Here is a 26,577-nt window from a genome sequence, read left to right on the forward strand (position 1 = left end):
GAAATTCAAAAACAGCGTTAAGCTCTGCGTGGTATCCGTCAACATTATACCTTCCAAAAGATTGTTCTCCGTTTCGTCCAGCATGCTGGATTTCTATACCCAATTGGTGTTCCATATATGTTAGCCATTTTATTGCTTTTTCACTAGTTTTAGTTTTATGATGGAACCCCAAAGGTGGTATAACAGAAATACTTTCTTCAGGAAGATATGATGTACGATACGTTTGCATGGCTAAACTTGCAATTGTAGACGAAACAAGAAAACATTGTAACCCATCCGTTTTCTCTTCTATAATATTAGTAAATTTGATAACAGCTTCTGTGAGAATTCTCACATCGTTTTCACAGTACTCCAGCATTTCCTTTTGCAAATTAAATTGCTCTCCCAAACGCACACGGTCTTCGTGCCATGCCTCCAACCGCTGCTTTTCTTCAGCACTCCGCGATTCAGGGTCATAGTATTCTATTTCCGGATATGGTCCTACATAATTTTGATTTTCTAAAGTATTAAACAAATATGGGAAATCTCCCTTCTTCAAATTTCCAGAAAGGCCTAATGTTTTTGGTAATTTGCTTAATTTGCATCCAAGAAAAAGAAAAGAATCTCTAAAAATGATTTTATCTCGAATAGAAATACTAAAAATCTTTTGACCCTGAATTAAAGTTTTTGGAATAATATGCTGGGACTCAATGAGAGATCTCAAACAGAAAATGTTGTCATATTTACCCCCATTATGTGCCACTACGCAAATCTTAATAAATAGAGGTCTATCTAATAAAATATGTGTAATAAACTCATCAATGGTTTTATAAGAAAACGAACGATTACCGTTTTCATCACCACATGTAGTGCAGGGCTCATCAATGTTTTTGTTTATGCATACATGGCAAACATGTCTAAGACAAACTAGGCAAACTTCATGTTCCCTTTCCCCACGCTCATTTTCCGGCTTGAGCATGGTTTCCACGTCATAAACAATATAAAGAAACCTCTTAATATGAGTTGGTTTCAGTTTCTTCACATAACATGTGTGACCTTCCTGTACATGTTCACGACATGTACTACAAAAATATTCCCCACATGTATGATCCGATTTCCGTTTTCTTAAATCATAGAATGCATTACAGTTGGTGCAAACTTTAACATATTCACACACACTTTTGCCAGCTTTATTACCATTTAAGTGATTGTCAAAACATTCACCTCTAGTAAAGTATCTGTTGCATGCATTACATTTCATTTTATACATGTTAATATCTCGCTGATGACAATGTTCACAAGATGAACACACTACTTCACACTTATGTGTTCGAGGATTTCCATTATAACCAACTAAACAATGTAAACAATACTTTCTCCTTCTTAAAAATGAAGTAATGGTTCTAATTGGCCTAAAATGACCAATACTCCCACTTTCGTCATAATACATGTAAATTGGTTTTGCACCCTGTAAATCTGTTCGCTCTACTTCTGTTCTTGGGTAACGTACTCTAAATTCCCGTATTGTTTCCGGAACTTTTTCATAAATAATAATTTGATAGTTTGGGCTTAAATGTTTTTGCAATAATTCAACATCATTAAAATCGCATCCATTTTTACCTTTAACACTAACACCTGCACGCGTACAGAGGGCAATAGCTCTATGCTTTAATGTGTTTCGATCAGGGTCTGTTAAATGACTTAAATTTTTTCGGTTTTCAGTATGCTTAGCTATGCCCCAAGCGATACTCTTTGGCAAACAAAGTTTGTCCGTATCGCTCCCCGGAAAATCTACTAAATGCTGAACTAAAAATTCGTTCAGGGGTAAATATTTGTTCAGTGAGGAATTATTACTTCTACTTTTTCCAGCACCAAACATTACGTTTACTATTTGAAAACGAAACAGAACATGATGACCTAAAAGGAAGTCTTCATTACTATTTAACACTCTAGTAATAGAAGCTAAGATGGATTGTGCAGAAATATCTTTGCGGCGTCTCCACGGAACATACATTGCCTTGTTATCCTTACTATTTGAGGAATCAATGTACATCCCAACAAAATCGTTAGGTCTCGCATCAGTAAGTACATGATTTAATGCGAAGTTCATTAAGTTTTCAATATAGGCCGCAGGATTTCTAATGTCTTGATTTCCCCTTGGCCTAACCGCAATTTCATGTCCCACCAAGTTAAACTTAGTGAAACTTTTTCTGCTTTCACGTACCACTTCGAAGTTACCTTCCCCTGTATTTTCAACATCTTTTTGTGCGCTACGTTGCACCATAGGGACGTACCCAGACGTCCCAGGCTGTGGAGACCTCATCCCGTAACCCCGAGTATCGCGTAAACATTGTACACTTGATTGTTGTATTTCCTCAGGTACAACATTCACTTGATTTTGTCCAATTTCAGATAATTCATTAAACAAGGCCTCCACATAGTCAGATGTTCCGTATTCATCACGATTCACAACCACAGCGGAATTTTGATTCATGTGTGTACCATCTGTCTCATTTAGTAATTGTTCATTAAGAATTTCATCAATTAAATTAAAGTCTTCTTCTTGAAGTGTATTTACCAAGGGTTCACTTTCTTGGTGGACCGAAGTTACGGAATTCTGAACAACAGATGGCACCACGTTATTAATCGAAATAAATCGCGAACCATAATTACAAAATTCGGCTACCTCTGCTGCATTTATCCTATCAACCTGTCCTTGATTAAAATAATTTAAATGTACAAATTTATCATGTGCCCACTGGTACATGACTTGTTCACGGAAAAATCCGTGTGCAAATAAGTCAACAATGTCAGCACTAGACATTGCGTATTGTAAGATTACCGCCTGATCATTTTGATAAAATTGAAACAGAGTGGAAAGCAAGGTATCATACCTTTCAGTTCCCCGTAGGCCTTGGCGTTGCTTATCCATAATACGCCACCAAGTCTCCAACACGCGCTCCTTCGTGTGCAAGCCTTCTATAACAGCAGCCAGGTAAATTTCGTCGATTTCATTAAACTCATTTACCATCGATGCGCCGAGAAATTCCATCTGAAAATATACATAAAATAATTTTGAGTATTTTATAAACAAACAAATACATACAACATATACAATAGAATTTTCATCTTAAAAATCAACATCAAAACAGCTATACTGTCGTAATATTAAAATTTTAATAAAACACTTAATGAGTGTAAACCAAAAAATATTTAAAAATATGATTTGAAAATAATAAATACATGTGTTCGCTAAAATCGTTATACATAAATGTATTGCATTTTTCAAATACTCGCATATACATCAGACCTAATAATTATAATTTTCATTAACATTCAATATTTCTTTCAAAATCAACCTTAAATAATCAAGTATGTATAATATAAATGTACTTACGATTTTCTTCTTCCAATTTAATCTGCTAACTCTGCTGGAAGTCTCACAACAATTCTTCTTTTTTTCCTTTAGCGTTTTTATGCTGTCTCTTGCACTCTCTGTTATTCTTAAAATCTTCTTTATATATGTACAACTGCAACAATATAATGAATATTACAATAGTACTTTTATGTATTAACACTAATATCTTTATTATAAAAATATTAGCTTAAATTTGCACGAGCAATAAAACACGTCATACAGCTATCCTCGCCAACAAATCTATGATAACATTCCCTAAACATTGCAGTATATATACACTACAAAATAATAAACTGGTTCAAACCAGTTTCAGCATGTTTCAACACATGTGCCAACACAAACAAAAAAATCGCTGATAAAACAATAGTAGGGGAGAAAAAAACAAACGAATACCGCGCCAATGAAAATACTTTACTGATAATAAGGAGGAAAAATACCGAAAACAATCTTTATACCGTCAATCAAAATCTTTATTAATGGTAGAAAAAAACAAATTATTTATTACTTTACTTTTACAACTTTCAGTATTTTTCAACATTTTCTCTTTATGAGCTTCTATACAAGCGATTCAACTATTTGTAGGTTCACACTGTAAGTGTTCTTACGAGTTTGTATAACAAACAATCCGTGAAAAATACAAAAGGACTTATTTATAATTTTGGAACATAGTTCCTCGGAGTGTTCTTTAAAACGTGTTCAGAGTTTGCTATGCAAACGAACCAACTAAAATTCGAAACATAATTTTATTCGATCACAATGAATTTTAACAACGAGTGTTATTATAAATAACACGAATTATTTGTAGGTTCACACTGTAAGTGTTCTTACGACTTTTCAAAGAAAAGGAGAATATAAAATATAAGAAGCGATTCAATAAATAATAACAATCATAGATTGTTCGGAGCTTCAACATAAAGTGAACCAATTAAAATTCAATAAAATACTAAAACAGTATTAAATAATCAACTCAATTAAAATATATATATATGTACTACATCCTATAGTACGCACAACATTCACATTAATACTAACCAGTACGTATCCTGTGCATTCCACTTACAACAAACTAATATATTCCCAATACAAATTAATATGCACTGTACGTATTTGCTATACGTACTATAATTAAAAATCAAACGTAAAATAAAAATGGTGAAAAATTAATTTATACTGTACATATACCAATCACTATGACTATTTTAATACGTACAACATATAAAACAAATAAATATAAAAATGGCGGAACATAAATACTAATTAGTAACCAATTGCTATACATAAACAGAAGTTAATATTTGTTTACTATAAATGTTATCGTTACCCACTACAGTTTATAATATATCGGATAAAAAAGGCAATAAAATATGTTTACCGTATAATGAGCCAATAAGCCTCATACAAAGTGTTAGTGTGTATACGTGCAATGGTATATTAATATATGTATTATAAAATGAACATGTAAGCTTCATACAAAGTGCTAGCCAACCATTGTATATATTTCCTATACACATAAAATAAAAAATCTGTTAATATTTCCTTGCTGTCTACAATATGAGTCGGTATGTATCACATAAAGTGGTAGCTGGTATACGTTCATTCAAATAGTAATATAAGTATGCTGTAAACCTAATACAAACTGTTTTGCTATCTATTCACTGACATAGTAAAATTATACGGCCCATATGGCAACCACTACGGTTCTGTGCTGTGCTTTATTCCATATACCGTAGCAAAGGTGAAAATGTTCACATTAATATTAGTACTAACTGATATCCGGTATGCATTGATCATATCTACTATACTTTATTACATATAGCACCTAAAACGTACTAATATAAAAATGGCGGGAAAGTTTCACGATTACTAAAAGCTAGCCGGGCAATGTATAAATGTACAATGGTCTACTAATACTTTATTATAATAACAAATCTCCAATACTTTATTATATTCTAATATAAACCCTTTATGCTAATATTACGTATTATGCGGTATGTTTCCCATGTATTATGTATATCAATATATATACGAGGCATAAAAATCAAATTGTGCTAATACTAAGTGGTAACCGCACCTATTTGCAATACATAAACAAAATCAAACTAAATTATAGGGTATCCATGCCACCCAGTGTACGCCAATGTCTGTATTATGCATGGTCGCCATGTTTATTACATATAATGTATATAAGGAAATTCCTCACACTATTCTTTTCTTATGTTATACGTTTACTGATCATCCATTAGCAATAATGTGTACTATGTACACGATAGCAGTCGCTAACATCAATAATGTAAAAGCTATTCCATTTAGTACGCGCTTTGCGTCTATTTTCCGCATCCATAAAATCTAATGTATACTATGTACACGATAACAGTCGCTAACATCAATAATGTAAAAGCTATTCCATTTAGTACGCGCTTTGCGTCTATTTTCCGCATCCCTAAAATCTAATGTATACTATGTACACGATAGCAGTCGCTATCATACCGCCGCTGTGCTAATGCTGTATCTTTCATACCATGTTACTGTCACCCCCTATACAACTAAGTTACATATCCATAAGTATAATTATATACGTCATCCCTTAATATCAATCTCAACCATCATATTTACTAAATGCTAAATTTGCATTTTCATACGCTATATACGCCTTCCGTTCAAGCTATTGTCACCCATTACATCCATCTAATTTTGCCCTTCCGTACGCTATATACATCATCAATTAATACTAGTGTCACCCAACACGCATTATATATGTATTTTGCATTTTCCATACAATATATACAACAGATCATGCCTTCCCGCTGTTATCCATTGAATTTGCTATACACTGTTCACCCATTTGCAATATTGTATGCTGCATATAGCACAGCATCCATTGTTGTGGTCATTTATTACCATTACTACTCACGGTGTACCTATATGCAATATAGTATACTGCATATATCACAACATCTATTGTTGTGCATATTTAATGCCATTACTACTCACGGTGTACCTATACGCAATATAGTATACTTTTCACAATGTCATAATCATTTATTGCCATTAATATTCACTGTACATAAAACTTGGCAATGTCGGCCATCTTTGTTTTAAATCTGCAACTTTGCATACTATAAGCGACCATTTCCACACCAGGTCTGGTCGCACGCTTCACCATAATACGCTACCGTCAAAACCATATACGCAATGCCCGCATTTTTTCATCGCACCGCATCGCAAAATACACGGGTCGCATATACTTCGTCACAAAAATGGTAATGACGCAAAACAAATCAAGTTCCGTACACAAAATCATTCACAAAAGTATATTCCGCATACATATAAAATCAAATAAATTCCTGTGTTCTTTTATTCAAAACATGTACAGTTTCTACTATACATTAGTATCAGTTACCGTAACGTAAAGTGTGTTCTCCCATATGAACATTAGGTAAGTAAACTATTTCTTGATTTATTCCACTATTCATAAGTTCGGACCAACACAACAATATACTAACTTAAATTTCATTATTGTCTGCAAGCTAAAATGTTAAAGCATTCGTCTTTGGTGCTTCGGGGTCCCGGGTTTAATTCTAGTTCCCGCCAAGTAAACTTCGTAGTAAACAAAAACCGTATGCGTGCAATTTTCTCGTGGTTCCTTCCACTTTCTATATACTTTTTTCTTTACAAGTTTCATAAAACCAAAAAATAGTGCCTTTTACCTCACCGGCATAATCGTCAAACGTAACACAATAAAATCGTTACATAGTTCTCTCAATATTTCCCCCTTCTCCGCCCATCATCATTCATTTACTTTAATCATACGTCTCCCGTTAAACTCACACATCTCATTTCGCAAATGTACCATACTTTGTATGCTAAAACAGTCTCTTTTTTTTCCCCTACATATTTAAATAAGGCAATATCATTTAAAACTTGTACACCATTTATTCATTCATTCAAAATCTTTATGTTCGCCATTGCTTCTTACTCTGCTAAAAGAAAAAACAAAATGGTGGAAAACCACCAATCACCAATTTATCTTAACCGACACTCCACCCATTAAAGTCAACCCTTCTGTCAATGTCTTCAGCCCCGCCTTCCTGTCAATTTTCAACAGCTTAAAACTCCTTCAGCTCAATTTTCAAGAGCTCTGCAAGATACCAGTTTTCAGCCCCGCCTCCTATCATTCAACAGCTTAAAACTTCTTCAGGTCAATTTTCAAGAGCTACGCCCTCCTGTCAATTTTCAAACCCCATGCCAAATAGCAATATCTTTAGCCCCGCCTTCCTGTCATTCAACGCTAGTCATACTTAACAACACTTCAGCCATTTTAAAAATCATGCAAAGTCTCTTCATTATTTTTATAATTCTGTTTTAAAATTACATGTAAATAGTTTCTTTTTTCAAATAAAGCTCTTTTAACTTCCAAGTTTAAATCGCTTGGCTTCAAACCCCAGCACCAAAATAAACATCCGTTGTGCCTAGCGTACGCATCTTTACCTTCAAAAGCCAAATTCCATTCCCGGCATTAACTAACATACGCATTTTTGCCGTGGCAAAGCCGGGTTCTATTCCCGGCATTAGCTAACGTGCGTGTCTTTGCCGTACAAAAGCGGAGTTCCATTCCCGGTAGTAGCCTATATCTTTCAAATTGTTAATATAATCATTACAAGCAAAGTCTTGTAAGCATATACAACAATATAGCCTCGCTGCCAATAATTAATAATTGCCAATAATTAAGTTAATTCAAAAGCAACTCAACAATCAACGTACTACCATTATATATCTAATAACAGGGCATTTATCTCATCTTATATTTTTAATATTCAATTCATATAAATAAATAAAATTCCTTACCTTCAATAATAAATCCAACCGTTCCAATCAAATTACACCGTCTACAAACAACTTAGCACTTAAAAACACAACATTAAAATCATGTAAGGCAATATACTTTATTTATAAATCAGTTTTTCCTTCTTATCCACAAAAGGAGGAGGGATTTATCTTCGCCCACGTATTTCATCCCACGTTCATGCAAACGAAATCAATATCTCTATGCTTATTATCCAAAACTTCCCTTTTGCCCACGCAAAAGGAGGGAAGTCTGCTCCAATTAAAACAAGATGATACACATATCATTACTTCCTTTGATATTCTAATCGAACACACAAGTTACGTGACTCAAAGCATATATTGCTTTTTCCCTAATTATCAAATTATACGTGACTTTATTCATATCTTATATTCAGTTTCCGCTACAAAAGGGGAAAAAGAAATCATATCACAGCCTCTTCCGCTCTAATTAAAATTATCATTACAGATTTTTCAAAGTATCAAACTTTCTTCCGCTCCAATTATCAACTCACAAAATTAATCATTCTTTGATAATTTTTATCACTTCCGGGTCTAATCTCCCCCAGTGCTATTCAAGGGAACACACAGTGATAATTTCCACTCTATACTATACGTTTAATATGGGAATTAAAGTCTTATCGAACCCGGACTTCCTGGGGACATCCTTACATCTAACTACTATCTCCTTACATCTAACTCTATCACTTCTAATATTATTCTATATTTCTCATTAGCGGATGAAATTTATAGGCTAGTGATCCTTCTCGCATACGCTTACAAAGGTGGAAATAATGTGTGTGTGAGTGTATATATATTTAGGGTGTTTCAAAAGAACACCGACAAAGTTTGGGGGTGATTCTGACACCAAGATAAGTCAAAAAAATTTTGACTAACCTGGGCGCACAAATGCTTCCTTTCGGAGTTATAGGCTGTCGAAAATATGAAGAAAACTTTAAAGGCCCATAGTTCCACTACTATGGAACCTAGCGTAGTCGAGTCAAGACTTCACTTAGGAATTAATATGTGGGACGTTTCAGAATCCTAAGGTACTCACCTAACAATTTTTATAGAGGGAGTTACGGGCAAATAATTTAAAGTACTCACCAACTTATATATATATATATATATATATATATATATATATATATATATATATACGGTAGCTTGAGTTTTTAAGAATGCAAATATCGATCGATTAATATTTTCTGACATTCTGCAAAACCATTAGATTAACAATTTTAACAAACATAAATTCTCATTTCTTCGAGCGACACTATGTCAGGTTATTACATATTTCATAACCACGTGTTACAGATAAATTTTCAATACTACATTTATTCTTCAGTATTAATTAAATAGTTAAAACCTTTCGAATAATATCGTGATTAATTGAAAGTAATTAGGAAGTGTGTTTTAATTCATCTCATTGTATAGTTAGGAAAAATGATAATTGTTATAATTAAAATACATTCTACCTAAAAATATTTGATTTAACAAATTGAAAACGAAACTGAATTGTTATATGAATAATAATCAGCATGAAATTAATTTATTTGTGTGCGTATGCAGATATATATAAGAAAATTAAATTTTGAAAAGAATTTTAATTTCTTTCTGGCTTAAATTAGAAATTAATAGCGTGAAATTAAATATTAAGAATAACTTGAAGAATAATATGTGCTCAGTGTTACGAAACGTATCGATGAAGGTGTAAGAAAATAGAATTAGTTTACCGTCAAGAGAACATTAGAAAGTTCTCGACGAAATGTAATTGGATTTGTACAAATATCCGAGTTCGTACCATCACAGAATAGAAATTTCTAGAGTTGGAGTATCATGTGATGAAATTAACATTTGGAAGAGAGTGTTTTTAGCGTATCATATATTAGTGAAAATAATTTCTAAACATTTCAGTTGACTTTGATCTCTTTTTTAAATATAAACTTAACAATATCATCTACGTTAGTACTTTCAGAATAACTTACAACTTTCGATTTAAGTACGAGAAATGACACTTTAATTACTGTTCTCACCGAGTCACCGAGTCAAGTAATTGAAAAACGAGCAATCCTTGGCATCTTTGCCGGAGGCAGTGTAGGGGCTCGTTATCGGCGGTGAGTACGCAATCTCCAACATGAAGAAAAGAGTTTATCCAGCATATAGTGGAAAAGTCGGGATCTCAAGCGTTTGAAACATAATTTCTAACGGGAACATTTAACTTCGACTGTGATAAGCACGCAACCTGCGCTTTCTAGAAAAGAAAGTTTCCCGTTGCCTAATTTATTAAGGAAAGAAAAATGAGAGATTACAAATCATGAGATAGAATAATATCCACAACACCACCATCAACAGTGAACATTTTCCTTGTTCAGACCTGGGAACTAGAGGAATTTCTTAATTTCCCGAAAAGATTGAGTGGTTATGTTTGTAGGTTAACCCTAATCAATAGTTAGCGGTAGGATCCCGAACTTTACAACACTGACCTCATACATCAAGTGGAATGGCCTTCCATACTTGGAAGAAAATCCAAGACGGCACCTACGTTTAAACCGAAAGGCAATAGTAACCATATAATACGAAAAGAAGCAATTTCTATATATATAAAAGAAATGTTGAAGTGGATTTTTCATGCCATTATATTTGAATATTGCTTTTAAAAAGAAAATGAACTCATGGAAAATTGGAGCATTAGAAATGTTATCCAATTTAATACATGTAATTTTCTTTTACATCGATCGTCCTATTACAGTATTTTTGTGCTAATGTTCGAAGAAATTTGCATCTGAGGAGCAAAATGAATAACTTAATTTTAAAAAACGTATAACTATATATAGTTATAGTTACAGTTATATGGTTTATACCTATATAAACTATAAAATTCATTTCGTTTGTATAATTTATGTGTGCTGAAATAAGAAAGTCTTCAGGCAGGAGAGCCTCTCTAGACAAAGAAGACTAGCCTCGCATGAGTAAAACTGGAGAATATCCCCTGCACACATATACAAAAATACAAGAGAAGATTTCATATTAAAGTGATGTAAACCATTTGGAACTTGTTATGAAAAAAATTCAGACACAGGCTAATACAGCGACGAAATACAAAATATAAAAGATGATGATGATAACAGGATGGCTTTTTAAGAGCTCTACTGCCATATGACAAGACAATTAATTTAGTTCATATCTATATTTCCAGCATGGACAGTGAATATTCTGAATTTTATTGAAATAACATTTTCCTTCTCGCTAGGTGCAGAAAGAGCGAGAAGAGAAACGAAAGTCCGCAATCCGGCAACGCTGCTCTAAATATCGCGTGCAATTGGTCACTGCTAACGTTCCTTCTCATATGAAAAGGACTGTAAGAGGAAATATTCTATGTTAGTCACTCTCTTTTTACTTTTACTTTTTCCAAGTCGTATGCGGGACAATTCCCATTGACTAGTATAATTCTGCTGGAGTTATTATAGTATATGAAGAAAGAAATTGATAAACTTCTTATTACATAGAAAACTATCCCAACAATTATATGTTGCAGAAATAAAAGTAATACTCAAATTAACGTAAAATAAATCTATTGCAGTCGGAATAGAAATGGAAATGTGTAATAGAAATAGGATTAGAAAATACAAATGATAAGATGAATACAGAATACAGAAGAGTCCTTAACAGTCAAACTCGATAACGCAGCAGTCCGGATAACTGGCCAGGCATATATATATATATATATATACAGAGTCTTTCAAAAGATCTGCAACAGAGTAAAAAGCTGTAACTTTGTAACCATTTATTGTATTTGTACAAAACTTTTAGTGGACTTGTAAGAAAGTCTGAAATTTTGTTTCCAAGCATTTTTTTCAACGCGAAATCTGTAGCTGAGCACCATTTAGTCCAAACATTGCTGAAGTCTTTTCGGGAATCCAAGAATGGGATTTCATCCGTAATACTCCCAATCACATCACATATCTTCTTCCGGAGGTCCTGAACCTCTTTAGGTTTTTGTTTGTAAACTTCTGTATCATTTTCTTACGAACGATATTGTGTAGCGTTGTCATTGGCACTCGCAGCTCCAAGGATCCGCGTTTTCACGATTTCTTTCGACTTCGCAACACGCTTTCCTGCACGGACTGAATCACATCAACACTGGTTATTGGCCTTCCGCTACGAGGCAAGTCCAAGACACTTCCGCTAGCTAGGAACTTATCGTACCATCTCTTGATACTTGAACCTGCAGGTGGTTGTTTCTGACATTTTCTGTCGGAATTTTCTTCTCACCAATACACTAGATTTTAAGTCACAAAACCAAGCCATACACTGCGTTTTCTCTTGAATAGACGCCATCTTTGTCACGTGATTTGCGGTTATGACGTCAACGTTTACATCCGCTCATTGTTGCCAACAAAAAGTTTAACATTTCAACTAAGCATTACAAACAAAATACAAAATTGTAAGTAGTATTTTCAAAGTTACAGCTTTTTATGCAGGACTTTTGGAAGACTCTGTACAGTATATATATATATATATATATATATATATATATATATATATATATATATATATATATATATATATATATATATGAGGTCTGTCTTACCAGGTAAATTACTGTACAGTGTATATTCATTAATTTTAATTTTCGTGAATAGTAAAGGCTCTATGTCTTCATAAAGTACGTACCTTTCCTTTCTTTAAGGGTATTTGGACAATTTATTATTGTGCTGCCAAAATGTCTTGAGCCGTGGCAAAAATGCCAACTAAAGCTCACACCCACACGTTGAGCCAATAAGGGTTCAGCTATTGCTAAGCGAGAGAAAGCGAGTGGACTTCCTTCAGCTGATAGCAGCGCTAACAACGGAGGACTAGGGATCAAGTCAATGTGGTATATTTATAGTTGCTGTATTCTCAAACAACGAATACATAGAAGCAAAGCACCGTATTCTGAGGAAAGACTCTTTCTTTTTTGAACCCACTCCCGATAACCTGGCATTTTCACAAACTCAGCCACTTTTCGGTCCACATTAGATCGAGCTTGCGGGACTCTACCATATAAATGGGAATGCACAATCGGAATAGGGAGGTGTGCCGTTACTTTTATTTTTACACTGCTACATATTAGCCATCCAGAAGATAATCGTAATAGATGTGCGCAAGAAGAGCATCATAAACTGTTGTGCATGTAGTTTTAAAATTTGAAATCCTATGCATAGAACAATACTGCAACCTTGAATAACACATAATGTTGTTTTCCCACATTAGGTGCAGCTTATTCTGGATCACCGTCTGCATCAAGACCAACAGCGTTTGCGGGCAGTATTGCAGGAGTTGGCGGGATAGGCGGAGGAGCAACAGCAGTTAGTGGAATCCCTAATCTCGGATTACTTGGTGTTCCACATCCTAATGCATTAACTGGCAACAACATTGGACTTGGGACTTATGCAAGAGTACCAGTAAGCCCATTTGGAGGAGGTAAGATATTTTTACTTTTGTATGTATTGCTCTTCAGTCTGAAAATTATACTATAATGCATAGTGACTAATGAATTATGAATCCGTCGTTTCGGTTTAAGAAAAGTTCTCTGAACATAATTTTCCTCAGGCTTCTAACAAATATTTCGGGATACGAACGCATATACACGCCTATCCCGATAATTCCACGCGTTTAGAAGTACATTTGTGTGTTTGCACCATTGGCGAAAATCCCGGGAGATGAGGGGCACATGCGCCTCCAAATCTTGCAACTGGGGGACTGGCCCGCAATAAATCAATTGGAAATGTGTTTTTGGAAGAAATGTGATGATTTGTGTCAAGCTACCGCAGAGAAAAGTGAGATGAAATCGATGTTCCATGGCTTGTTTCATTTTTAGAAAAGAGTCGTATTCTTTAATATTTCAAACTGAACTTCCTGTCCTAGAGCATTTAGGTCACATCAATCTGCATTAATTCTGCTCAGTACTGAGATGTAGGGTCCACCACTACTTCACCTACATCGTCTGATATATAATATATAACTGGTTCATCTCAGAAATCAGATTCATCAATCGTAACATAAGTCTCATTCCCCCCCTTCAAAAAATAAGCCTGAAATCTGCCCGCCTCCCAATATTGAAGACAACTCTGCTTCCCCTGATTATCCACAGCATTGTTTTTCAAATTCATAAATATTTTGACCATGGCTTAAAAAAAGAAAAAAAGGAACGGTTTTACCCGTGCCGCCCAATGTTGAAGATAGATTTGCACCGATGGTTTGCAGCATGCATTATTTGTTAGTATTATATGCTCGAAAACTAGCTTTTGTTCTTTTTCCCACATTTTGTGTTTTTAGACGTCATGTTCTCCTGTTTAATTTAGAATTATCTATTTGTCTTCAGAAAGGATAATGTTATTTTCGCTCTGTATTCGTCGTCACATCAAAACAATTAAAATAAATAAAAATACATTAAATGCCATGTTTCTGCAGCTAGAAGGGACAGATTGTGTTTACATTAATGTCAATGGAATAAATAGTTTCGATTTACGAATATCTCGGTTTACGAGCAGACTTAAGAAACGGATTAAGTTTGTAAACCGTGGGTCCACTGTATATGACATTTAATGATAGTCATAGCAAGCCAAACTCCTTAGTAATACTAATTTAGTTGCTGCCATAGAATCGTCAAACTCAAGCAGTGCAAGTCTGACTAGTATTTGGTTGGGTGGAAACTAAGAGATACCATATGATAATGGTAATGGTATGTTTCCCTATTAACTTGAGCGCAAGTGAGGAGTTATATAAATCAAAAAAAGTGGAGGATACCAGCAGAAAGTAACCAGAACAGAACTCTTGATGTACTCATCACACCTCCTGAATTAGACTAAAATCCTCCAAATAAGTTCAACAAGGAGTTTGGTTAGTTTAGATATTGCAGCTCCGAGTATTATGAACATTATATAGTGTTAGTTTTCAAGTTACCTATAAGGTAAAAGTAACTATTTAAATCTTAAATTAAGATCTGTAATAGGTTTTACAAATATATTCCAAGTCAAAATGTAGTCTACAAGATTTATTAAGATTAAGTTACTTGCAAATTTACAGAATTGTGGTACAGATGTATTTCCTTTAGTCATAAGCAGTATTCACAACTAGGTATAAATATTGATACTCAGAAGTCTCTAATCACTGCATACGGAAAGTAAATGGGTTAAGCAAAGTAGGTTTCACTTACAATATGGTTATGGTGGTTGATTTCATTACTGGTTCACTTGTTTCAACAAAGATTGCTATAGGGAAACTTTGAAACAGAAAATAAAAGAGACTTCAGACCAATTTAAAATATGTTCTGTCGATGAACCTGCTTTTCCCCATAAGACATTCGTTACTTATTACTCTGTAAGTTGGCCATATTGAAGCAATTTTTACCTTATGAAGATAATGGTAAATTTACCTGTGTATCTTGGCCACACAAAATATTGTTTTGTTATTTTTTTTAACTCTATCGTATTATCACATGAGAGGCAGATGTTGTGCATTTGTGATTAGAGACAAAGAAACATGGATTCCTACGACTTGTTCTTGGAAGTCAATGGCCAGAATACCAACCTGATAAAGGGATGGTGAAGGTAGATGTGAATAAGAAAAAGCACGTAAATGAATTCAGGAAATGCTTGTAGGTATTTGTTTACCCTGTCTGTTTTGGTAAAACCATTAGCTATATCGGCTCTTTCATCAGTGGGGAGCTTTAGAAATTCAGCATTATCAAGGATAAAGCTAACCATCTCAATTGTCAACTATTGGCACCTGACTGCATGTCGAAAGGTAGCGGAGGTTTTGAGATATGAATTCATTTAAGATTTTCTCAAAACATCTTTTGAGAAAAACACTTGCAGCTCATTAACAACAGATAGTTAACTACAAAATTAGTATGTACATGTGTACTAGTTTTTATATATTAAACATACTGTAATACTTTTTTCTAGTACTGTATATTGTTATGATTACTCTATTTACATTATTTAAAAGTAGATGCCATGCCATTGCTTATTAAAATTTTACAATCTAGTAACCCTAGAAATCCTATTTTAAAAATACACCAATCACACTTATTTTCTGTAAGTTGGCCACCTGTGTAAGTTGGCCAATTTTCAATGGAACAAATGGTGGCCAACATAGACAGGTTTCACTGTACACAGAAAATACACGAAACAATAATAGAAATTTAGAATATTGCATAAGATATTAACAAGAACAAAAATATATGAAATACATGAATAGGAACTGACGTAATTATGGATTATAGATATATATAATTTACATTAACAACAAAAATTATGAAAATTTCATATAACGGAATAGATGTTTATAGTTTGTTTTAGAAAACAATGCAACCCTTCTTTGAAGTTCTTAATATTTATTTTTTCTTTCTGTTTACACAGGATATGCATCATCCGTAAATAAAGCATCCTCGTACGGTTATTCAGGTACTATATATCTATTCAAATATGTTTTACAGCATCAATCATTTAAGACCTTAAAGAAGATAAACTACTTTCACAATTTTAGAATGTTGCTCCGATCTTGATGTTTGATGTTTGTTTGACTTTTCTAATACTATTAAGATTGTTTTCATAGTTATAATAAAACAAAAGTATTTAAATATTATGTTACATTTTAAAGTTACATTATTAAATAAAATCATTAATTTGGTTCCTTATTTAGGTTCGTATGGAAATTCTGTTTCAAGAACACAGCAAACCGTCGGTTCTCAAGGTTAGTTGAACATTTTGATTAAACGTATTTGAGCTATAGTGCAGGATTTAGTTAACTCTCATAATTTCAACTATTATATTTTTCACAACAAAGTTATTTCCTAGGTTGTAAACAGTATCACAGTCAGTGTCATTGAAGATGGATTCCGTTTACCGTTAAGTTGATAAAACATCAACGTATCTATGAAACGTTTGCAGTTTATCCCTAAAATTTGCATTCACTGAAGGTTTATTAATTTGCTTACACCCTTAACACCTTGAAAAATGAGTATATAGCTATGCATGAGAGAGAGAAAATTTCTTCCTTCGCTCATGTACTAGGTACCTAATAGATTATAACTTTTTGCTATGTTACTAATCTATAATATTCACCCCTGCGAGATACTTTCACTAGAACTATCAAAGTAAGGGTTGTAGACCTATATAGCAGTATAACTCAAAACTTATCCGCAATTTTGACATAACTCTTCTTACGTTCTTCATGCTTACTTCTGCCATCGTTTATTTTATTGTTGTGCTGTTATGGTCATGCTATGAAAGTTTCATCCTAATTCCTCCATTTATCTTCCTTTTGTTGCAGATAGAAGTTTGCACCAAAGAGAAACAACGAATAGTGATTCTCTTTTTGTGGTCGGAAGGTGTAACAGGGGCCGCAATCTATCAAAGACTTTCGATACAATACGGGAACAGTGTCTTGCTACAACCGAGGTGTCTAAGAATGGATTCAAAAATTCAAAAATAATGTCACAAGTATTACGCACGAGGAAGGAGCCGTGCTACCATCTACGGACACAAATGATGACAAGATTGAGCGTAGTGCTCTCAACGGGTCGGGTTGGGTCGGGTTGAAGACCGATCCAACCCGACCCGAGTAGCATGACCTAACAACCCGACCCGAGCTGACCCGATTGACCCGACCCGAGCTGACCCGACTGACCCGACCCGAACTGACCCGACTGACCCGACCCGTTTGAGAGCACTAATTGAGCGTGCACGTGACATGGTTCTGTTAGACAAACGTGTGACTATTGATGAAGTGGCATATCATCTGGAAATTAGTCATGGTTCCTGATACACCTTCCGACTATAAAAACCGAATCGCTGCTCGTTGTTCCTTCTTGGTGCAAACTCCTAATGAAGCGACAATGATCTGTCTGCAACAAAAGGGAGACAAATGGAGAAATTAGAATCCAACTTACATAACATGACCAAAACAACATAACAATAAAATAAACAAGGACGGAAATCAGCATGTACACTCATGTCCAAAATGATGGTCGCATATCTATAACTATTTTCTTGTAAGAATAGAATTTGATAATGATTTTGCAGGGTACTTTTAATACTGATACTATGTGTTCAATAAGGAAATGCATATTTGTGGTCAATTGCGTGGGAAAAGAATTATAAATACAAAAATTAGAATGAGTAAAACAAAATGTTGCTAAATGGACAAGAAAGTTTTATTTTCGTTTTATTGTTCTTATTTACTGCTCTTTTGATATGAAATTTGGCACATACATGTCTTTGCCGATTATACACATACTAACATTATAATAAATACCGGGCGAATTCGTTATCAAATTATATTCCTACAACAACATATTTATAGACATGCGACAATAATTTTGGACATGAGTGTACAATGTAAGAAAAGCTATGTCAAAATTGCGGATAATTTTTTACTTTACTTACCATCGTATTTTCTTTGTCAATTAAGTAAACGAAAATAGTGGAAAATGGTAATTTCTAAGCAGTAATATCAGAAAGCGTGGACAAGATCAAACAAAAAATAAATCGTACATTATTTTATTATTATATTCTTTATGAGAGCAAGAGAATGTCTCATAAAGAATTTAAAAAACTCAAGACTACTTTGGTATGGATGTGTACTAAAATAAAAAGAAAAGCTGGTACCTAAGAAAAACTAATACTCATATTTTTCTAATGGAATGCTTATATTTTTCTAATAGAATGCTTATATTTTTCTAATGGAATGGTTATATTTTTCTAATGGAATGCTTATATTTTCCTAATGGAATGCTTATATTTTTCTACTGGAATGCTTACATTTTTCTAATGGAATGCTTATATTTATGGTATGAGTTCTACAACCAATTGTTTTACTTTAAACCTCCTGTAATTGGGGTCCCTAGTCCGAACCCAGCTCGCGCCGTGTGGACTTTGTAGTGGACAAACACCGTGCTCGTGGGTTTACTCGGGATTCTCCCGTTTCCTCTCACTTTCATCATTCCACCATTTCACTTATTTCTCATCATCACCGTCTCCTTTAACCTAACCGGCATAACCGTGGGACGTAAAACTTAAAATATTTTATTTCATTTCTTTTACCTTAAACTGTCAGACACTAAAAGAAGAGCTTCATTTTCACGGATATTGTCAGACGTTATTTAACTCAAACCTCTTTTCACACAAATCACTAAAATAAGCAATAACTCTTTAAAATGATAATGAACACCACGAACGTTACTAGTACGACTTTCGCGGTACTAGTATAAAATCAATTTATTTAAATGTAATTATTATACACATTGTATTGCGTGTGTAGATAGGAATATCTTAGATTACTTTCGTTTTGTTACTGGCAAGTTGTAGTTAGTGTATGTCAGGCCTGTCCATGAATTGGCTCCCGGAGCCGAAGCGTGAGCGAGAACGAGCAGAGATAAGGACAGGTGAGCACAGGTGTTTGTAGCTCCGCCCCTTCCACTGCATCCGATAAGTGTTGCCAACCACACATGATGGTAAAAAACCTACGGCCAAGCCTGGTCACAAATTCGCACGATGTTGAAGCATTGAGCAGACGCAAGCGTGATATGTGCAGGTGTGCTCTCCCCCTCCCCATTTCGAAAGCAGTGACGCGAAAACACTGCAGGAAATAAAATTCGTACGTTTTTTGATCGAGGAAGACGCATGATAGAGGTTACAGTTAGCGTTGAAGTAACTAACAAATGAACAAGAAAGAAAGAAAGAAAGAAACTAATATTAAACATGTCAGCTTACAGACGTAAAAACGACTGCAAAAATTAGAAACGAATTATTTCAGGCCTTTTTAGCTTGCTTACACAATTCGTGACATTGTATTACATTAGCACTCGGTCTGTAACTTGTCACTCGCTTCACGTTTGCTAAGTTGTGAACACCTTTCGTTGCTATATTGATAGCAGAACGACGGGAGGTTGAAAATAATAATAATAATAATAATAATAATAATAATAATAATAATAATAATAATAATAATAATAATAATAATAATAATAATGCGTATTATTATTATTATTAGTAGTAGTAGTAGTAGTAGTAGTATTAGTAGTAGTAGTAGTAGTAGTAGTAGTAGTAGTAGTAGTAGTAGTATTTGGACCAAAGAGGGATGAAAATGGGGATTGGAGGAAATTCATAACGAGGAATTGCATAGTTTATACCGCTCACTTAACATTGTTAGGGTCATTAAGTGTAGAAGGCTCAGGTGGGCAGGCCATGTAGCCAGAATGGAAGAAATTAGAAACGCTTTCATAATTTTAACTGAAAACCCAATTGGAAGAAGACCACTAGGAAGACCCAGGCGTAGATGGGAAAACAATATTAAGATGGATCTTGCAGAAATAAGAGTACAGAGTAGAAACTGGATCCAGTTGGCTAAGGACAGAAGTTAGTGGAAATATGTTGTAAACGCCGCATTGAACCTTCGGGTTCCATAGGCCATAGAGTTAGTTAGTTATTATTATCTAAAAGAAATGTTCAAATGTTGTTAAGAGACAATTACACAGAAGAACTGAGTTCCGACCAAACACTAATTTGCCGGAAGGAAATTCCAGTGCAGTCCAGCGCACTTTAAGCGTTATCCGTGCAATCCACGTTTCATGTTCAAGACATTGGGAATAATTGTTCGTATCATTCAGTTGGAACGTTCCCTTCCAAGTTTACGCTGTTACTGTAGGCCTACAACATCGTGACTTTCAAAATCAGTCAGTAACTATCGAAGAAAGACAAGCGTGTAGCTTCAGTCGTTGATATGATTTAACATTCTTTTTCACTTTTAACAAGCCACCGGCAAGCAACCAGCCAGAACAATATATTTTTCCTTATTAAAAAGACACTCCTTGTTAAAAAAAAAAAAAAAACTAATGGTACTCACTAATGGTCACTCTTAAAAATGGAAAATCTCTTTGGCTCTCTTAATATTTTGTTTGATTCTTTGCGATCAAAGTAACATTAAAAGTGGAAAAAATGAAATGAAATCTTTGGGTTTTACGTCCCACGGTTATGCCGGTTAGGCTAAAGGAGACGGTAATGATGAGTAATTAATGAAATGATGGAATGAAGACAGTGGGAGAAAATGGGAGAACCCCGAGAAAACCCTCGCATACGGTGTTTGTCCACCGCAAAGTTCACTTGGCGGGGGCTGGGATCGAACCCGGGACCCCAAGCACCAGAGGTGAACGTTCTACCACTGAGCCACCGCGGCCCCACTTTAAAAGTGGGGTAAGAAATACTATTCTTCCTATTGATAGTGTAATAGTGGCTTCTAATCTCCACAACCAACCCCTTGCTAAGCCTATTCGTACACACATACATGCATAAGCTAATTTTCTGGAGATAATACTTAGATAATTACAAACAAGTGCTACAGTATTTTTTTTTTTTCGTATCAACAGATTAACTCTTTTCCTAAAAAGCGAAACAACATAATATAACAAACCCACACTCGAATTAAGAACTTGATATTATATATTGAAAACTGGTTTTTCATTGGGCAAACTGGCAAATTTTTATAAATGTAAGCGATGGTTTGGTTCCACCACATCCTTCTTTAACAAAAGGAAAGAAAAAAGAAGAAAAGGAACGTATCATACATAGTTTATCATTTGATTGCTGTTACCAGTTTGTGTTGTCTATAGTTAACGGTTACCACATTGTAAAAAACACTATACACTAAATGGCAATCAGTTACCATACATACTTTTTTTTTTTATTTGGTAAGCTAGTGATTACCGCCAAGGTTGACAACACTTCCGCTCCTCTAAGGACAAAACCCGAAGATTCACGAAGCACGAACAACGGTATTAGCACGTAGAATGCTCGTGAGCGTTCACGAGGAGAGTTTCCACTATCTGCTCGCCGTGGCCAGGGCTGGTGTATGTAGTGATCACCATAATTTTAAGAAAGTTATTGTTCTGTTTAGTGCTTTCTGTGAAAAGAGAACTAAGTAAAATAATATGTAACAATATTTGTGAGGCCGAACCTCTTCATTTAGTGTCTGGACGTCAAAGGCAACAGAAATGAAATTTTTTAGTTTAACCCTTTAATGGGCAAGCATTGATAGCATTACCATTAAAACATTTAGTTTGCTTTTATAGTTAAACCATGTGTTTCTGATCATAATTTCGTAATTTTTAAAGTATTTTTGTACTTTGGTTACAAAATACAAGGTGTTTATTTCAAAGCAACATTGCCATAAAATAGCTCTTACGTGTAGCTAGTGAACATCATTGCCCTATTATGGTAAAATATCATAAGAATACTCTCAGTAATTACCAACAGTTTCGTTGAAATATTTTCCTACAGAGCAAGAAACCACAAATAAAAAAAGAAGAAAGAACTTTTGCGGAATGTACAAATTAAAGCTTCTACAATACTAAATTTGACTGTCCCCTGTTGACGAATATTAGAAGTATCTAAAGAAGCGCCCCGCAAATCATGTATATGAATATTGTATGAAAACAATAATGCCAATTAAATGATCAGTGAAGCTGTAATTCGTGCGGATAACGCAATAGAATAAGATGTTGCTTGAGAGCAAGTGCCCATTAAAGGGTTAAAGTCCCACAATATGCCCTCTAGGCTAAGGGAGACGATGATTAGGGCAAGTGAATGATGATGGAAGAATTGGTGGAATGAGAAAGTGGAAGGAAACGGGAATACCCAAAGAAAACCCACAGATATGATGTCCACCATAAACTTACTTACCCTGGGATCGAATTAGGGACCTTACACACCAGAGGTAAGTGCTCTACGATTGAGCCACCGCGGCCCACTCGTAGGCATCAGAATTGATTCCTTAAGTCATACCAGGAATATAAGTGTCTGATTAGGATTCCCATTACAGATAAAACATAATTGTCAGTTAATTCTAACTAAATTGACCAGATTGTCTTGGCCTAACGTAAAAGGTTTCTAAACGTAAAAACTGAAGAAGAGACACATAGAAGACAAAAGAACAGATGATATTAATAGAGCAATATAGAAGTATAAGGAAAGATGAGGAAGGCAGAATAAGGTCCAAGATGTCGAACAATAAAAAAGACATCATTTAATTCCCAATGAACCCGATTAGGTAAGATAGTGAACTTCTGAACTAATTATAATGGCAATGATCCTGATGACCGTAAAACAGTATTGGGTTTAAGTTTCAGAATATCTGTCGGGTAGCTACTGAATTCTAGTAAATATAAACATCATATATTGATCATTTTATCTGTGATTTCAGGACAAATATTGGTCCATCCATTAAGTCCCCATCTTACAATGTCTATTTGTTGTTTTTTGGGTCAATATATTTTAGATTACGTGCAGTAAAGAGACAAACATTAACGTTTCCCAAGAAATGCTTAGACATTTCTCCAGCATCCTGTATTCATATTGATAACATTATTTATATATTCACACTGTTCATATCTTCTTTCACGACTCACGAAACATAATCTTTCTTCTTAAATCATTTTTTTTTCTATATAACATTCTTGATTTTATATCACGTTCCTGCTTCATTCATTCATACATTTATTAATAATATAACATAGGTAGCAATAATCTGTCACTACTTTTAGTTTCCTCTATTCACATAGTTTGATGCAGGTCGATTCGTTCCAATCGTCATTTTTTGTCTAGGAGAAAGTGACAACAATTTTCATAAACATGTAAATTCTTTAAAATATGATTTTCTTTACTTTTCAGCCAATTTAGCACAACAACAAGGATTACCTTCCTCTCTAGGTTAGTTCAGTGAGATATTTTATGTACAGTCACGAACATTAACAAATGGAGGTTGGAGCCATAAGAAATAATGGCTTCAGCCTCCATTTATTAATGTTCGTGACTGTACATCCTAATATTTTCAAATGGGAGTATCAATATAATGAATATTAACTTAAAAACTTGAATTAAAGTATGAGGGGTTATCGGAAACTAATGTTACAAAGCAGATATTTCTGGAGTTTCGTCTGTTACAACGGAATGAGGAGTGTGCGGTAATTTTAGTGCATAGAGTTGACAACTGTGCAGAGTTTCAGTCACCCGTCACCTATGGCGCTAGTTGCATGCAAACACAAATGGAGACTCGTTTGGAAAACTGGTCTCACGAAGAAGTCCGCTTAATTTTTCCATTTCTGTGGGGAGAAACATGTACCCGTGACTGAAATTCGCAGACAACTGATAAACGTTTACAGAAATACTGTAATGTCTCGCAGAATGGTGTCGAGAGTCTGCACCTGGTGCAGAAAACGTTATCGACAAGGAGTAAAGTGACCGACGCAGCACGGCATCAACAGATGTGAACACAACTCGCGTAGAAGACCTGATTCAGGACAACAGAAGAATCACGTTACGGCAGTTTCTGCACTGCACACAGAGTCCAAAGTACAAGGCATGGCATAAAAATATATGTCAAACCTGTCCGTACACATGTCGTAATGAAAAAAATGAAATGAAATCTTTGAGTTTTACGTCCCACGGTTATGCCGGTTAGACTAAAGGAGACGGTGATAATGAGTAATGAATGAAATGGTGGAATGAAGAAAGTGGGAGGAAACGGGAGAACCCCGAGAAAACCCACGCACACGGTGTTTGTCCACCACAAAGTTCACTTGGCGGGGTCTGGGATCGAACCCGGGACCCCTAGCACTAGAGGTGAACGCTCTACCACTGAGCCACCGCAGCCCCATGTCGTAATGATACTAAATACACTGTCAACAACGTGAATAATACTGTCATTAAACCCACCGTAAGAAGACGCTAGAAAGGTTAATTTTAGTGGAAATAATGATAGTTTAGTCACTAGACAACATTTAAAAGGTGCTAAATTTCTATTCTAACAATATAAATGAACCAACAGTTTTTCATAAAAATATCCTTAAAAATTTCTAGATCAAGCGACAAAGTGCTACATTGGTAATACTGATAACAAGAGACATCCGCCTCACGTTTCCGCGCATCTGTATAAATTTTTGACGTATATTTATATCATCTCAAACATTGCCCCATGTTTGCAAAACATAACATACTAATCCATCAAATTTAATGAAAACAAGGCAGTAGATCTTTTGACATTTCATGGCGAACGTATCCGTAATGTCAAAAAAATCGACATATTTCCTTATGTTCACCATTAGAAGGCAATTCATTTGTACACATTAAAGTATGTCCAAATTTGAAGACATGCATTTTTCTGTCGTTTTGAGTCGTTTCGGGCTCTGTGTGTGTTTCTGACTTTCACCTGTTCCCACACTTAAAGGAGCGCCTAAGAGTCCGCCACTTCCCTTCAGACGAGGAGGTGAAACACTTTGCGACAACATGGCTGAACACGCAAAGACAGGATTTTTACCACGAGAGAATATTCAAACTCATCACACGATACGATAAGTGCCTGAACCGATACCAAAACTACGAGTGAAAAATAAACTAATGTATGTACCATCTATTGGTTGTATTGGTTGTACGGAATGATATGTACACGTTTCGTTGCAGGCTTTGTAACGTTACTTTCTGAGCACTCCTAGCAACTATTCTCTCTTTCCATTGCTAACTATATACTAAACAATTAAATTCTTAGTTATGACAACGCATCTTTTAATTTACGCTGCAACACATTTGTAGGGGGAACAAGATGGCGACTGACATCTTTACACCTGAAGTGCCATGCTCTTCAATTGTGCAATTGTGAATTTGTTCATAATTTTAAATTTTTATAAAATTTAGTTTCTTTCTAATTTTTATATATTATTACATCTTTTTTTATATGTCCTGACCTTCTAACTCCCAAGTAATTTTACAAATAGTGTAAAAACAAATTTACTGAGAACAGGCGAATTCGTCCATGATGGAACGCGCCATTTTATACAAATCTACGTTTTCAAAAAACATTTAAAACAAATTAAGTGAAGCAGTCCACTGGGCTATAAGGCTGGGACTTTCTTTATAAATCTTCCGAAAGGGAGATAACTAGAACTAGAACACATTTGTAGTTTTAAAAGCTTGTCATATGAATATTCACTTGAGGAGCTAAGATTTATCTAAAAAAGAAAAATAAAATTGGGATTTCAAGTCAGTCAGTCAGGTTCTTTCAGTCAGATATCTTCTTTCTTGTTTTAATAATAATCTGAAATTAAATTATGGTAATCTGAAAGTAAATATCATCTTCTTTTTTTTTTTTTTTTTTTTTAGACACAACAGCAGATATTGCCGGTGATAGTAAGTATGATTTTTCTTTAATTTTACAGGAAGTAGTATTTGCAGTGGCGTACTTAGGGGCTGGCTATCGGGCTCAATCCCCCCTCACCGAAATAAATTTGTTATAAGCAAAAC

The 26,577-nt window shown here is 34.7% G+C and overlaps 1 protein-coding gene across 6 annotated transcripts in view; it reads left to right on the top strand.

The window, feature by feature from the left end:
* LOC145683708 (uncharacterized) overlaps positions 1 to 26,577 on the top strand; it is a 179,682-nt gene that overhangs the window by 40,694 nt on the left and 112,411 nt on the right. For 3 of the 6 annotated variants that reach the window (XM_081755150.1, XM_081755153.1, XM_081755155.1), the window contains exons 5-9: positions 13,496 to 13,705; positions 16,648 to 16,692; positions 16,931 to 16,981; positions 23,953 to 23,991; positions 26,437 to 26,463. In XM_081755150.1, coding sequence (XP_081611276.1) covers positions 13,496 to 13,705; positions 16,648 to 16,692; positions 16,931 to 16,981; positions 23,953 to 23,991; positions 26,437 to 26,463 — 372 coding nt within the window. The remainder of the gene's footprint in view (positions 1 to 13,495; positions 13,706 to 16,647; positions 16,693 to 16,930; positions 16,982 to 23,952; positions 23,992 to 26,436; positions 26,464 to 26,577) is intronic. The other 3 variants (XM_081755151.1, XM_081755152.1, XM_081755154.1) reach the window with 3 other exon arrangements.

The sequence above is a fragment of the Thermobia domestica genome, chromosome 4, assembly GCF_964235325.1.
Source record: "Thermobia domestica chromosome 4, izTheDome1.hap1.1, whole genome shotgun sequence".
In the NCBI taxonomy this organism is placed as follows: Eukaryota; Metazoa; Arthropoda; class Insecta; order Zygentoma; family Lepismatidae; genus Thermobia; species Thermobia domestica.